Source organism: Taudactylus pleione, unplaced genomic scaffold (genome assembly GCF_031769625.1).
Source record: "Taudactylus pleione unplaced genomic scaffold, aTauple2 ptg000520l, whole genome shotgun sequence".
Taxonomy (NCBI): Eukaryota; Metazoa; Chordata; class Amphibia; order Anura; family Myobatrachidae; genus Taudactylus; species Taudactylus pleione.
The window spans coordinates 10,552,463-10,566,050 of NW_028284922.1; the positions used below are offsets into that span (position 1 = coordinate 10,552,463).

At 43.5% G+C, this 13,588-nt stretch overlaps 1 protein-coding gene across 16 annotated transcripts in view; it reads left to right on the plus strand.

Annotated features, from left to right (window-relative positions):
• PROM1 (prominin 1) overlaps positions 1 to 13,588 on the plus strand; it is a 238,200-nt gene that overhangs the window by 77,928 nt on the left and 146,684 nt on the right. For 15 of the 16 annotated variants that reach the window (XR_015870062.1, XM_088450647.1, XM_088450645.1 and 12 more), the window contains 3 exons: positions 4,802 to 4,860; positions 6,537 to 6,563; positions 12,978 to 13,183. Coding sequence is in view for 15 of the 16 variants with exons in the window: in XM_088450647.1 (XP_088306773.1) it covers positions 4,802 to 4,860; positions 6,537 to 6,563; positions 12,978 to 13,183 (292 nt within the window). In the remaining variant the exon portion in view is untranslated. The remainder of the gene's footprint in view (positions 1 to 4,801; positions 4,861 to 6,536; positions 6,564 to 12,977; positions 13,184 to 13,588) is intronic. The other variant, XM_088450654.1, reaches the window with a different exon arrangement.

Consider the following 13,588-nt stretch of genomic DNA (forward strand, 5'->3'; position numbering starts at 1 on the left):
GCATCGGCTTTCTATGGTTATCTCTAGACCCAGGTACTTTGTATCTATTCCTGCCCACTCCCTGCACTCCTGGCTCTGGAAAGAGATTGATCCCTCTACTTTTCTCCATGTCTGCCCCAGTCGAGCACGTGCTGCTCTGTTCTTAAGCCAACCATTATTTTTACATTATCACCATGTACTGTATTATGTGACCTATTTCATACTTTCTGTTCTCATGATGCACCCACTGAGTTTTTGGAGGGGATAAAGAACAATCCAGGGCTATACTGCTCTAATACAGGGAAATGTCAATCTATGTTTGCTGTATATAGAAAATGCTAATGTTTTAGGGTCTGCCAACTTATCTTTTTTTCTTCCTAGTCCAATATCTCCACCATGCTTGCTTCTTCAAGCCTGCATCTTTGTCTCTGGCCTAGTTTTTCCACCCATGTCTGCCTGGTGTCTCCTCCCAGTCATCATACCACTGTATTAAATAAGCACCATATGTTAGTGATTATTTCTGCAAGTTTATTTTGACTTTGAGAACAGTTAATTGAGGTAAAAGCTGCGGTTGAGGACATGCTACATGCCAAGTTGATCGTATTGTTCACCCTTCACCACACTGCCCTGTATTAGTATATATGTAGAGTGGGCAGTGGCGGGCTGGGCCTGGGGGCAGGGTGCCATGTGCCCCCCAGGCCGCAGCGTCATGCGGGCCGCGGGCCGCGGTGCAGACTGTCACTGTGACACAGCTGCACCGCGTGTGTAGCGCTGACCGGACGGAGTTCGGTCAGCGCTACACAGCACAAACACACAGCCGCCGGAGCCGGCAGCTGTGTGTTTGCTTTAGCAGCTGATGAGAGTCAGACAGACTCTCCCCTTGTAGTGCTCCCAGTAGTCCGTCCCCCCCGCAGTTGAGACATAATAAAAAAAACACACACTTACCTGACACCCGCTCCTGCTCCTGGGCCCGCCGCCGAGATCAGCTCCTCCGTCCGCCGCTTTGCATTATGGGAGTGACGCATCATGGGAGTGACGCGTCACTCCCATTTTACCCACTGCGGGAGCCGGAAGATGTCCGGCTCTGGCAGTGGGAGCAGCAGCCGATGAGAGTCTGTCTGACTCTCATCAGCTGCTAAAGCAAACACACAGCTGCCGGCTCCGGGGGGGACTCCTGGGGGCACTACAAGGGGGGGACTCCTGGGGGCACTACAAGGGGGGGACTCCTGGGGGCACTGCAAGGGGGGGACTCCTGGGAGCACTACAAGGGGGGAGCACTACAGGGGGGGGAATACTACTGGGTTCACTACAAGGGGGGGACTCCTGGGAGCACTACAGGGGGGGATACTACTGGGGGCACTACAAGGGGGGGGACTACTGGGAGCACTACAAGGGGGGACTACTGGGAGCACTACAAGGGGGGACTACTGGGAGCACTACAGGGGGGGAATACTACTGGGGGCACTACAAGGGGGGGACTTCTGGGAGCACTACAAGGGGGTGACTACTACTACTGGGGGCACTACAAGGGCTGGACTACTGGGGGGGACTACTACAAGGGGAGGGGACTACTACTAGGGGCATTGCATAGGGGGGAGGGACTACCACTGGGGGCACTGCATCGAGGGACCACTGCTGGGGGCTCTATATAAAGGGCAATAGTGGGGGTACTGCATAGGGGGAAGACTACAACTGGGGCCACTATTTAAGGGGCACTGCATAAGGGTTACCACTACTGGGGGCACTATATAAGGGGCTTACTACTGGGGGCACAAAGGGCACTGCATAGGGGGGATCACTACTGGGGGCACTACTCGAGGCCTGCATAAGAGTGTCCTCCTGTGGCACTGCATATGAGCACTACGACAGGGGGCTGCCCCATATCTTTATTTTTACCTTACATTAATCCCATGTGGACCCGCCTCCTCCCTAGAACACTTGAGGGGGGGGGCGCCATAGCACGCACGTTCTTTCGAGCACCCTGGCTACACGCTACTCCTCTGCCAGGGCCGCCTGCATGCATTTGCCCCCCAGGCTAAAAGTTGCCAGCCAGCCCCTGAGAATGGGCACAGTCTGGAAAGGCCCCTGCAGCTCAGGAGTAATGGATTGCACTGTTAAGCACAGAGGAACCTGTTACATCCATTTTTCTGAATATAAAATACAGCCAGTGCCGTAGCAGGTGAGTAAGCATGTGTAGTTCATATTCTAGGATTAACTCCAAAAATCTGAAGCTTCCACATGCTGAGTTATATCTGGTACAAAACGTTCCATTTTCTGGTTCTTATTATAGCAGCAGATTTATCAAAGGGCCAAGAGCCGTATCACTGGAGACAGGGGTCTCACTGCCGCAGGCATGGGCAATCATATTCAACATGTACCACCATGGTACCTGATCTGCTGCTGAGATCTCAGAATAAAGCATTCAAGCAAGAACTAGCTGATGCACCTGCACATCTGCAAGAGAATAGCTATATAAAGTGTTACATCTTACTGTCCGGCCCCAGTCTCACCATAGCAGATGGGTATCACTCAGCTGCACCGGTGATGTTATATTCATAAATACTAGTGATGTGTGATTTATATCAGTAACCTACAGTATTCACTCAGTCAGGGCTGTAATGATTGGCACAAGTCATGGCACAGCATATTAAAGTGTCTAACTCCTTCACCCAAATGCACCAGTAATTTGCAATTATTTCTTATATAAACACTATCCAGCATTGCTGAAGACTATTACTAATAATAGATAGCATTGTCTGCACTTGTTTTATGTGCGCTTACAACCTCCCAAAATACCAAATCTGGACAAGATAAGCCCCCACTAATTTGGCCAAACTTCACCCTGATACACCAAAACCCTGACCCCGTACAACCATAAATGGCTACTTATTACCAAAACTCCCCTTTGAACCAGGACTGTGTTGCAAAACTCAGGACAATTGGGAGGTATGCAATGATATTAGCATGATTTATAAGGCAGACTGTCCCACACCCCCTTTTCCATGCTGCACGTATGTAGCATAAAAAGGGGGTGTGGCCACACAACACAGGGGTGTGGCCGCACATCACCCACACATTTCTTCTCACTCTGTGGACATGCCCAGCCCTTACACATGTGCGACAGTTATTCACCTATGCAGAGCAGCAGGTAAGAGAGAGTCGTCCATACATCAAACCCACCGGCTCTGACCCACGGGTGGGATGGTGAGTCAGTCAATAGGATTTTTCACCCTTTGATAACTGTCTATTATGCCCCACTTACATTATGCCCCATTTACATTGTGCCTACTATTTTTGTTTTCCTACTTTTTCCTAGTTGAAACGAACCTTTATTTTCCATACTTTGGTGACCATCACAAGAAACGTCTCTCTGCATGTCTTTTGTATAGAGCAAATGGCACAGAGCATCATTTTGGAATTACTATTCTAACATCGCAGACACCAAGAATACCATTATAATTATAAGTTTAGTATCACTCTGAATACACAGTGCCACCTGCTGGCACCACTAAGGACTTACCCACTATTTGAAGTTGGCTTCTCATCACGGAATTTCAGTCACAAACCCTCAACAATCATTCAAAGCAAAGCATTCGCAGCTGCAATCCCGCTAGCAAGCAGCTGCTGTGTGAAACTGTGCTAATGCTGTAACCGGCTGAAAATGTATTGAGACGCCCACCGGCGGCTTCGCAGACCCAAGCAAGTGCCTACACATATGCAGCCACCGTCGCATATCATGCGATAATCAGCTATCTGCCTAGTCCTATGGTCACACAGAATGGCTGTCTCTGGACTGAGAGGTAGAACCACTTTATCTGCATATGGAATCGCATCTCCAGGCTGCGACATGCCCCGAAAAATGGTTGGGACACGCCTATGTTTTTTGCCGCCACTACACATGACCTCACCCCAACCACTTTGCAAAGTAATCCTCACTGCGTGCAGTATCACAAAGGTACATTGGCACGTGCGCCTTGGGACCATGATGCATGTGCAGTCGTCCAATAATCACTCAACTGCGTAAATATGGGAATAGCCTACATCTCTACGGGGTCTAGTTACTAAGCAGTGTTAGGAGACAGAGTGAAAAGTGAAAAGTCTGTGATAAGGTGCCAGCCAATCACCTCCCAACTGTAATTTTTCAAACACAGCCTGTGAGATGACAGTTGGGAGCTGATTGGCTGGCACCTTATCACTTTCTTATCAGGTTTCACTCTGTCTCCTAACACTGCTTAGTAACTAGACCCCTATATCTTGCCCTCAATCCAGTAACAGCCACATGATCTTGATAATAGGGATTGGTTGTAGCTACAAGACAGTTGTATTTCATTTCTAGCCTAATATGTCCCAGACAATGTACAATGTATCACACGTCAGTATAAGGAGCCACTGAATCAGTGGATGATTAATGTAGTGGTCCACGAGTGCAAAGGTCATATTTGCAAACAATGTTTCCTTAGAAACCGCCTTCTACCAGCCCCCCGATTTATTGAGGAACAGTACATGTGCTAGCATGCATGATGTTGTATAGAATGTAGAGGTAGAAATATAAATTCACTATTAGGTCATGGTAATGGATGCCATGTCAGCGACTTCAATAGCCTCCATATATGTTTAATGTCTTCTATATTCTATATTTTATACATTTGAGGTGGGTGGTAGTAGTAATTTGTGTTGGCAGTGGAGGTCGGCATACCAGTATGTGGGCATTGGTGTATGTAACTGATGACTTTAACCACACATTTCTCTTCATATATTCCTAGTGAAGAGATCGTCTGTATAATAGTATCCTACTAATGTTCTTTTTCATTGTCTATTTCAGATCTTGTGAAACGAATAGCACAGCAGAAGTTTGGAGAAACGCGTAATGACTATCAAAAGGTGATTTGTAAACCATTTATAGTTAATTACACGCAGGGTGCAACTAATGAAGGCACCAAAACAGCCATTTGGGGGGCAGCAAAATGTAATTGTCTATTTGTTTTAAAAAGTTTAACAATTTTATAATGTTAACAAAAACAATAACAAAGTAAATACTGCTTATTAAGTCTGCTTCCACTTTTTATTTTATTTAGTGTTTACTGAATGTGGGTGCAGTGTGTGCTAAAATAGATGCTTACGCTCCATATTTCCGCATTCTGAAACGTACAACATGCACATGTAAAAGATTCCGCTGTACTGTAAGCCAAATGGTCATAGCAAGTAAGCAGGATGAACTGAAATGATAACATCTGATACTTTTTTAAACTCTGGAAAGTGGTAGCAATGTCCTCCACTCTAATCAGAAGAAAATCAGGATTTGAATATGTTGATAAGGGAGTTGCTCTACTGCACAGACTCTATTTTGTTCCTCCGGGAAAGCTTCGTTCCCTGTTCCAAGATGGCCACCGAAGTTACTACTGAGCATGCGCAGGGCCATCTTGATTTTTTACTGTGACAGAGTAACACGATTGGAGACAGATGTCTCCCACTTAGCTCGGAGAAACCTGGCGTATAATCCTACAATTACCACTGTTCCAGCATACTGCACTGCTACTTGCAAGATCAGTAGCGTCCCTCCCTATGGTGACATCTGGTGCGTGCAGGCATGTTGTGCGCGCGGTGAAGCTGTGAGACGGTAAAAGGGGTGTGGCTTCATGCATAGGGGGCGTGGCTTTGCGGCCCTTCAAAAAGAAGCACTGCACAGATCAGTACCCGAAAATACACCATAAAAATTGGGCAGAGCACCTACATAGTATAGTATGTTAGTAAAATATATATTGGCGAAAAATTTATTTATAACTATATATTGTTACCACTTGCTCAACATTATTTTGTTTTAACATTAACTTGTTAAGCTGCATACACACACCGATTTTTCAAACTATTCACTTTGAGTCAAACGATGAACGATTATCGATCATGCGCATTCACGTTTGTAGTTTGTAGTTCAGTCAGACTTGCCAACTGAACGATTTTCATTAAGGGAATATGCAAAAATCGTTTGTAGTTCAATAAAATCGTTCATTACACTTCAAAAAATCTGACAGATAATCTGACATAAAATCGTTGGTAACAAAATCGTTGTGTGTGTATGCAGCTTTAAGGTGCGTACACACTACACGATATGCTCCCTGAGCGATATCGTGTAGTGTGTCCCCGGCAGGCTGTGCTCAATGTCGTTCATGACATTGAGCACAGCCGCTGAACAATATCATTAACGATATCGTTCAGCGCCGGGCTCTCTCCCCCATTCCCCAACATGCAGCAACCTGACGGGGTCATCAGATTGTGCTGCATGTTCAGGCGATGGACAATGTCGGAAACGAGCAGCGGGAGTGCGCATCGCTGGTCATTTCCGACATAAAAGTGCACGATTTGTGCACGATTACTGAGCGATTGCACGATTACGATGTCGTAATCGTGCAGTCGCTCAGTAATATCACCCAGTGTGTACCCACCATTAGAATGACTTCATATGTTGATGTGAAATTGTGTGTTTGATTTCTTCATTTGTGATTTCCTTAACCTGTTTTTGCTATTGCTGCCTCTTCATTACATGCTTTCCACATCTGCAGCCAGAGAACGTTGTCCTGACTCTGCAGGTAATTTCTTTTTGTCAGACTGTACACAAGTCGCTTCTCCACTGCGCTGTCCAACATCATTATAAGCTATCTCAGTGGGAACCCCTGGGATGTGATTGGATTTCACACTTCTTGCTTTAGCTCTGAATATCCAGAGGAGAGTTATATATGTACAATACTAACAATAAGGAACTGTTAGTGATTGCTCATTTATCTAAGATGTTATGTGGCAACACGAAATTTGAGACAATACCTGGACATTTAAACTGCAGGTTTTATTGTTAATGATGTTCTAAGAAAAGTTACAATAACTAAAGAAAATGCATTGATTTGCGTAGTTGTTTAGAGAAATATATTTGTCTATTTACTGACAGTCTTATTTTTATATATCCAACAGTAAAAATCGGACAAATGTTAGTCTTGTAAATCTTGTATGTCCCTGTTTCTGATATCCATTCTTCTTATCAGATGTGTGAAAAATTTAGACCTACTAAAATAACATGGTTTACTGATTATTCTATTAGACATTTGGGGAAATCATGGTTTTATAAATATATAGATACTATATATCAGTGTTGTGCAGAGCCTTTCCTGTCATACTATGGGGTCTAGTTACTAAGCAGTGTTAGGAGACAGAATGAAAAATAAGTCTGTGATAGGGTGCCAGCCAATCAGCTCCCAACTGTCATTTTTCAAACACAGCCTGTGAGATGACAGTTGGGAGCTGATTGGCTGGTACCTTATCACTTACTTATCACTTTTCACTCTGTCTCCTAACACTGCTTACACTAACATTAGACCCCTTCCTGTCATACTTGGTGATACTTCCTGTCATACTTAAGTATACTCCAAAGTTTTGACTATAATAATGATAAGAAAATGTTCTAAATATATTCTTTGTATTATTCTAATCATTTTTATAGTCAAAACTCTGGAGTAAAAAGTGTATGGTAGGTGAGGCACTGCCTCCTCTGTCTACCTTTTCCACATATCCCTGATCAAAACACACCAAATTACCAGACCATATACTGCTGCACCTTTGTATAATGCCCACATGTACCCTCAGGTTCATATACTGTATGTATCCGTAAATCTGGTTCTGATACTAGCCAGTGCCTCACCAGCCATTTGCCTCACCGCACGTCAATAAATATATATATATATATATATATTATATATACTCCACTTTTTGATGCGGCACTCCTGGCAGAAAACAATCACAGAGTCATCAGTGTAGGTTATATATTTATTTAGATAATGCCCCTTCTCTTCCCTATAACCATTCAACTAAAATCAAGTCGCAGAGCATCTCTTTGCTGTCTGTGCATATACAGATGTAGCCACACTCCTCTATGCCGCAATGCAAGTGCATCGCAGCATGGATGGCACGACTAGAGTGCCCATATCTATGGTGTGCACATGCATATGCACGTGCACACCATAGACTTCAATAGGGTAATCACCGGCTGTGAGTGCTCGCAGCCTGGTGATTGCTGCGCTTTGCCATGATGCGTGCGCACGTGTGGGCGCATCGAGGCAAAGATGAGGCTGGCTACATCTGTACTCTCCCAAATCTGTGCTTTATTTGCCTGTGATGGCTGTCAGGCTCAAGCACTACGTACAAGCGGAATTGGTATGAAATACCGACGGAGGAGATGCCAGCTGTTAGTACACAGACAGCGGCATCCCAATGGTTGGAATCCCGCTAGAGGAACAGTGAGTACTGTTCCCCTGTCCTATATACCCCCTAACCTTCCCTTTTTGTACCCTCATACTAACCCTTCTTATCCCGTACCCTAACCCTAGCCCTCCCGGTAAGTGCCTAAACCTAACCCTCCCCTCTTAGTGCCTACTCTAACCTCCCCCCGGTTACACCTGAACCTAACCCCCCTGTCTGGAGCATTACCCTAACCTTTCCCCTCCTGCGCCTAACCCTAAGTCCCCCTGTGGTGCCTAAACCTAACCCTCCCCTCCCCCACCCCACCCACGTGGCTAATACTTGCCTTGCCCTGGTCACCTTACGAGCGGGATGCCGGCTGCTGGGATTTTGACGTTGGCATCCCCAGTCACGTCGGGATTCCGGCGTCGGTGATCGGGATTCCGGCGCCTGCCTTTCGGCAGTCGGCATCCCTAACATCGGTATGTTAACCGCATCCCGCATATGCTGTGTGGGGCTTCATCTGGTGCTTTGAGGTGAAATGTAATAACCATCTGGGGTCAATGACATGGAATAGCCTAGTAACGTTGGCTCTCCATACAGCAGGCTCTAATGGTTTCAGGCTGAGCAAGCTTTGTCCCATTCATTCAATATAATTTACCTATAATTTAGCTCTTTAATTACATTAAAACCTACTTAAATTTTGGGTCTATTTTCCCTTTAACTAGAGCTAGTGGATGTAGGCCATGCAACATAATGGCAGAGGGAAAGTTTGTTCCAAGGCAGATTAATAAAATGATAATTAATATCACATTCGTTGAAACAATGACATAGTATAGAAAGATGTTATTTGGACTGTATCCAAATGTCATCTAACCACTGATTTGTTACTGCCAATATTAATTATTTTTTTAGTGTAGGGAGTAGTTCGGTATATTTTTAGCTTGTGTCATTAACTGAAATTACCTAGTTAAATCATTGTGTTACACTGATGATCACTTATATGTAACAGTTGTCGCCAGATGCAGATATATATGTTATTACGCCCCTTATGAGGGTTCCCTGGTAATGTTCCAGTACATGCAGCATATATCCTTAAGACAATTAAAGTAATTGAGAAAGCCTAGCCTGTCTCCCATTGCTTCCTCTCTTTTCATTATAACATCATTGTTAATAAACTCATCCATTCAAGTGCACCCTGGCTCCAGTATGAAATGTATTGGCTAAAATAACTATAAGGATATTAGAAGTTACTGAGACCATACAGGACTATGAAATTATCTATATGATGCTAAAAGTGGTATCACTTTACAATATTAACATTATGTTTTGAAAATATTAAATAATGCCTCACGGAAATACTGTATTGTCATTATAGTGTTGGGGAATATAAAACTGGCTGAAAAATAAGTATGAATAATAGGAAACATTTAGTTTATGATTGAACCTAACAGTTTTAAGTGTGTTCTGCCAAATGTAATATGACCAATATTACACAATTGGGTAGAGTATTACATGTCTACAGGATGAGTTGTGTTTACAAAACTGGTATATTAGAGCCTGCTCCTGTAAATGCAGAGTGCACACTAGGAAGGGGATGGACACCGGCTGTAAGGAAGGGAATGGCAGCTCTTAACAGAAGTTGTTTTTAATATTTTTATGCTGATCCCATGACTCAGACTACAGTAGCTACAATTTGGCAGTAAATGAATATAAGATATATGGACGTAAGTAGAAAATCAGAAGCTGTGTAGTGGGTAACTTACTGGCCGTATTGGTGAATTGAGACATCTCAGATAATTGAGTTTTGTTACATAGAAATTCATATGTATATTATGTGCTAACGTCTCATAATAGCATCTATCGAGTGTATTTCTATGAGTTTAAGGGGTCTATTTACTAAGCTTTGTTAGGAGATAAAAGTGAACGGAGGTAAGGTACCAGCCAATCAGCTCCTAACTGCCATGTCACAGGCTGTGTTTGAAAAATGGCAGTTAGGAGCTGATTGCCGGATACCTAACTGCCGTTCACTTTTATCTCCTAACAAAGCTTAGTAAATAGACCCCTAAGTAACTTATGTTACAAGTATTTCCATCTGTGTATAGTGTAATATGCTTTGTATGCATGTGTATGCTATGATCTCCAAACGTGTGGTTATATCTACCTAAATGATTAGGGGGCATGTTTATCAACAAACTATAGTTTCTGCATAATTTTATGGTTACTGGCAATGTGCTAAATAATAGCTAAAATCAGTAGATTTCACAGAAATCTCCTGAAAATGTGTACCAAGCTCCAAAGCTCGGTGCCGAAGGCTAGCACCATCCTCAGATGTCAGTAGCAGCTTTATGCCTTTTGGATGCATTTTCGGAGAAGAGACAAATGTGGTCAGGCCTCCAGAAATGCCATTTTTGGAGGTTTCACGGCAATCACCGTAGCACCAAGCTCCGGAAAAGCTTGTACCAGATAGGCAATATCATCTATAGATGGAGTTGCCTAATAGAAGCCTTTGGGCTTCTTATCGGAGACTTCCCTAAAGGGATCCAATAGGATCCCTCCCGGGTCCCCCACGGCTTGCACATAAACCCGGAAATCCCCACTCCTCAAAGGACAGCTCTTATTGGAGGAGATGTCTTTTGCTTAAATGTCCTTGCATACTACATTCCTAAACGCCGCAATGTATGAGATCAGTGGCTGTATGAAAATGCGATGCTTGATGCATCCTTCCCCCTATGTTTTCATTTCTGGATACTAAGGTAGTGCAGTCACTGATGTAAATACTGAGTAGTTATGTTCACTTGTACTGTTACCAGTGGGTAAGGTACCAGAGAGGTTTGATGCATATCTGCACAGCTTTCATTCCTGTAATGGCCTAGCTACACGCATTTCACCACAGTCTTGCAGGCCCAAATGAACATTAAAACACAGTTATAAAGCTCTTACATATAGGACAATAACCGGTGTGCTCTGGAACTGATTGTTTGTGTTAAAAAGAGCCGTATTCAATTTGGTCCGTGCTGGACTTTTCGCTCCACATCGCTGATTTTCTGGGGATAAAGTATCGGGCGCTTTATCCCTGTATTCATTTTAAAAATATCGAAAACGGGACCCAGCAAATTTGGATCGTCGAAATAAAACAGGAATTTTCTGGAAATATTCTAGGGACCCCCCCCTAAAGATGTCCAGACATCGGGGTTCAGTCTGGGTACCCCCGTTTAGCCCTGCAGAATGTGTTCTGCATTTTTATATAGCCGTGGCAGGTGCTTTTTCCCGATACTGCAGAAGTGATGCAGAAGAGCACTTAGCTTTTTTTTATTTGTTTTTAAAAGTGATCCCATCAAATTTGGGGTGCATGAAAATGGGTACTAGCATATTTTTAAGTCCGTTAGCTAATTTTTTGAAAATTCGGCAAAAATGCACGTGCCGCTACTCTGCGCAATGAAGAAAACACATGCCGAATATAAGGGAACCCCTGTGGAATTAATTTGTCTATTTTAGAAATGGGTTTTAGTTTTTTAGTATTTTTGTTTTTTCACCACAATAAAAAAAGTTTATTTTTTGGGGGTGTCCCGATTTTTTTTTTTTTCTTACTTCTTCTTTTTGCACATTTCATTTTAAGGGGGAATTCCCAAGGGTGCATGCTATTTTTTTTAAGCCTGCACCCCTAAACCCCAAATCTGCACTTTTTTCACCTGCTAAAGGTAATTGAAAAATTATCCCTGTTTTTTTAAAAGGACTTTTCGCACCATCTACGGAAAAAAAACGGGAATTTTCGGGAAATATGCCGGTGACCCCCCCTAAAGATGTCCAGACATGGGGGATCACTATGTGTACCACCAATTTTGGCTGTTGAAGGAAGTCGGGTTTTTAATAGCCGCGGCAGGTGCATTTTTGCGGCTATGAAGAAGTGGTGAAGAATAGCACTTAGGAATAGTTATTTTCCCCCCCAAAAAAAAATCTATCAAATTTGGGGTACATGAAAATGGGGGGTAAGCAGTTTTTTAAGTCCCTAAAGTTATTTTTAATACTCTGCAAAAATGTACCTGCCGCTTGTGCCCGCAATGAAGAAAACACCTGCCGCATACATGGGGACACGACCTGAATTAATTTAGATAGTTTGGCACTTTGTTCCCCTAATTTTTTTTTTTTTACCCCCAAAATTTTAATTAATTTTTTTGGGGTGTCCCAATTATTTCTAAACTTTTTTTGACACAGTTTTTTTTTAAATGACAATCCCAGGGGTGCAGGCTATTTTTTGTAAGCCTACACCCTTAAACCCCAATTTTGCACTTTTTTTCGCCAGCAAAAAGCTGGTGAAAACTTATCCCCGTTTTGTTATCATTGACTTTTCACACCGGCAAAAAGTCAATGTAATTGAAAATGGGGATAATTCAAATAGGTGAAAATGACGTCATCGGCGATAATTAAATTTGAGGCGAAATGTCGGAATCGGCGATAATTTATCGACGATTCCGACATTTTGCCTCAAATTGAATACGGCCACAAATGTAATAGGAATTCCGTTGTGCATTGAACAACACATTCTCAGTGCAGGCCTTCAGAGTACAGTTTGCTTTTTAACTTTTTTCTTTTACATAGCTAACACCTTACTGGGAACAGTGTACAATAAGCAAGTAAAGGGGCATTAGAGTACAAGGACACAGACACCAGAAGGAGAGCACAGCTTCACATTAACTAGGCTTTAGACCTACAGTATTACCATAGCAGAACTGGATGTGATTTTGGATACCAATGATGTGTTTCTGTTGATATTTCAGGCAATACACTATGAGATTGGCTTTATTGTGGCTGCGGTGCTGGGAGTCCTCTTTTTCCTGTTGATGCCACTGGTGGGTTTGTGCTTCTGCATGTGTCGTTGCTGTGACAATTGTGGCGGGGAGATGCATCAGAGACACAAGAAGAACGCAGACTGTCAGAGGGGCTGCATTTCCACCTTTCTCTTTGTGACGTCTTTGCTAATGAGGTGAGTACGGACACACACAGCATGGGCTCCTGGTAATGATCAGCTGCGGGAAGTGTGATACCACAATGCGGTGTCAGCCGACTCACATAACAAACTGTCCCATAGCACAGGCAGGTTGTAAGCTAAACAGTGGGAAATACAACACTTTGTTGGCTTCTCTCTATTGTAAACCTACCATATTCTAAAATGCAAATGATTTCACTACAGAGCTGGAGAAATGTATAGACATCACACACAGAGTATAACTTGGTCTGGCATTGTTTCTGTGAGATCAACGGTGTAACTAGGTATTTGAAGGCCCCATAGCAAAAGTTTGTAAGGGCCACTACCGTATGTACCACCCAGGGCCGGATTAAGGCTTGTGAGGGCCCTGGGGCAACTAAATTGTGGGGGCCCCCACCAAGC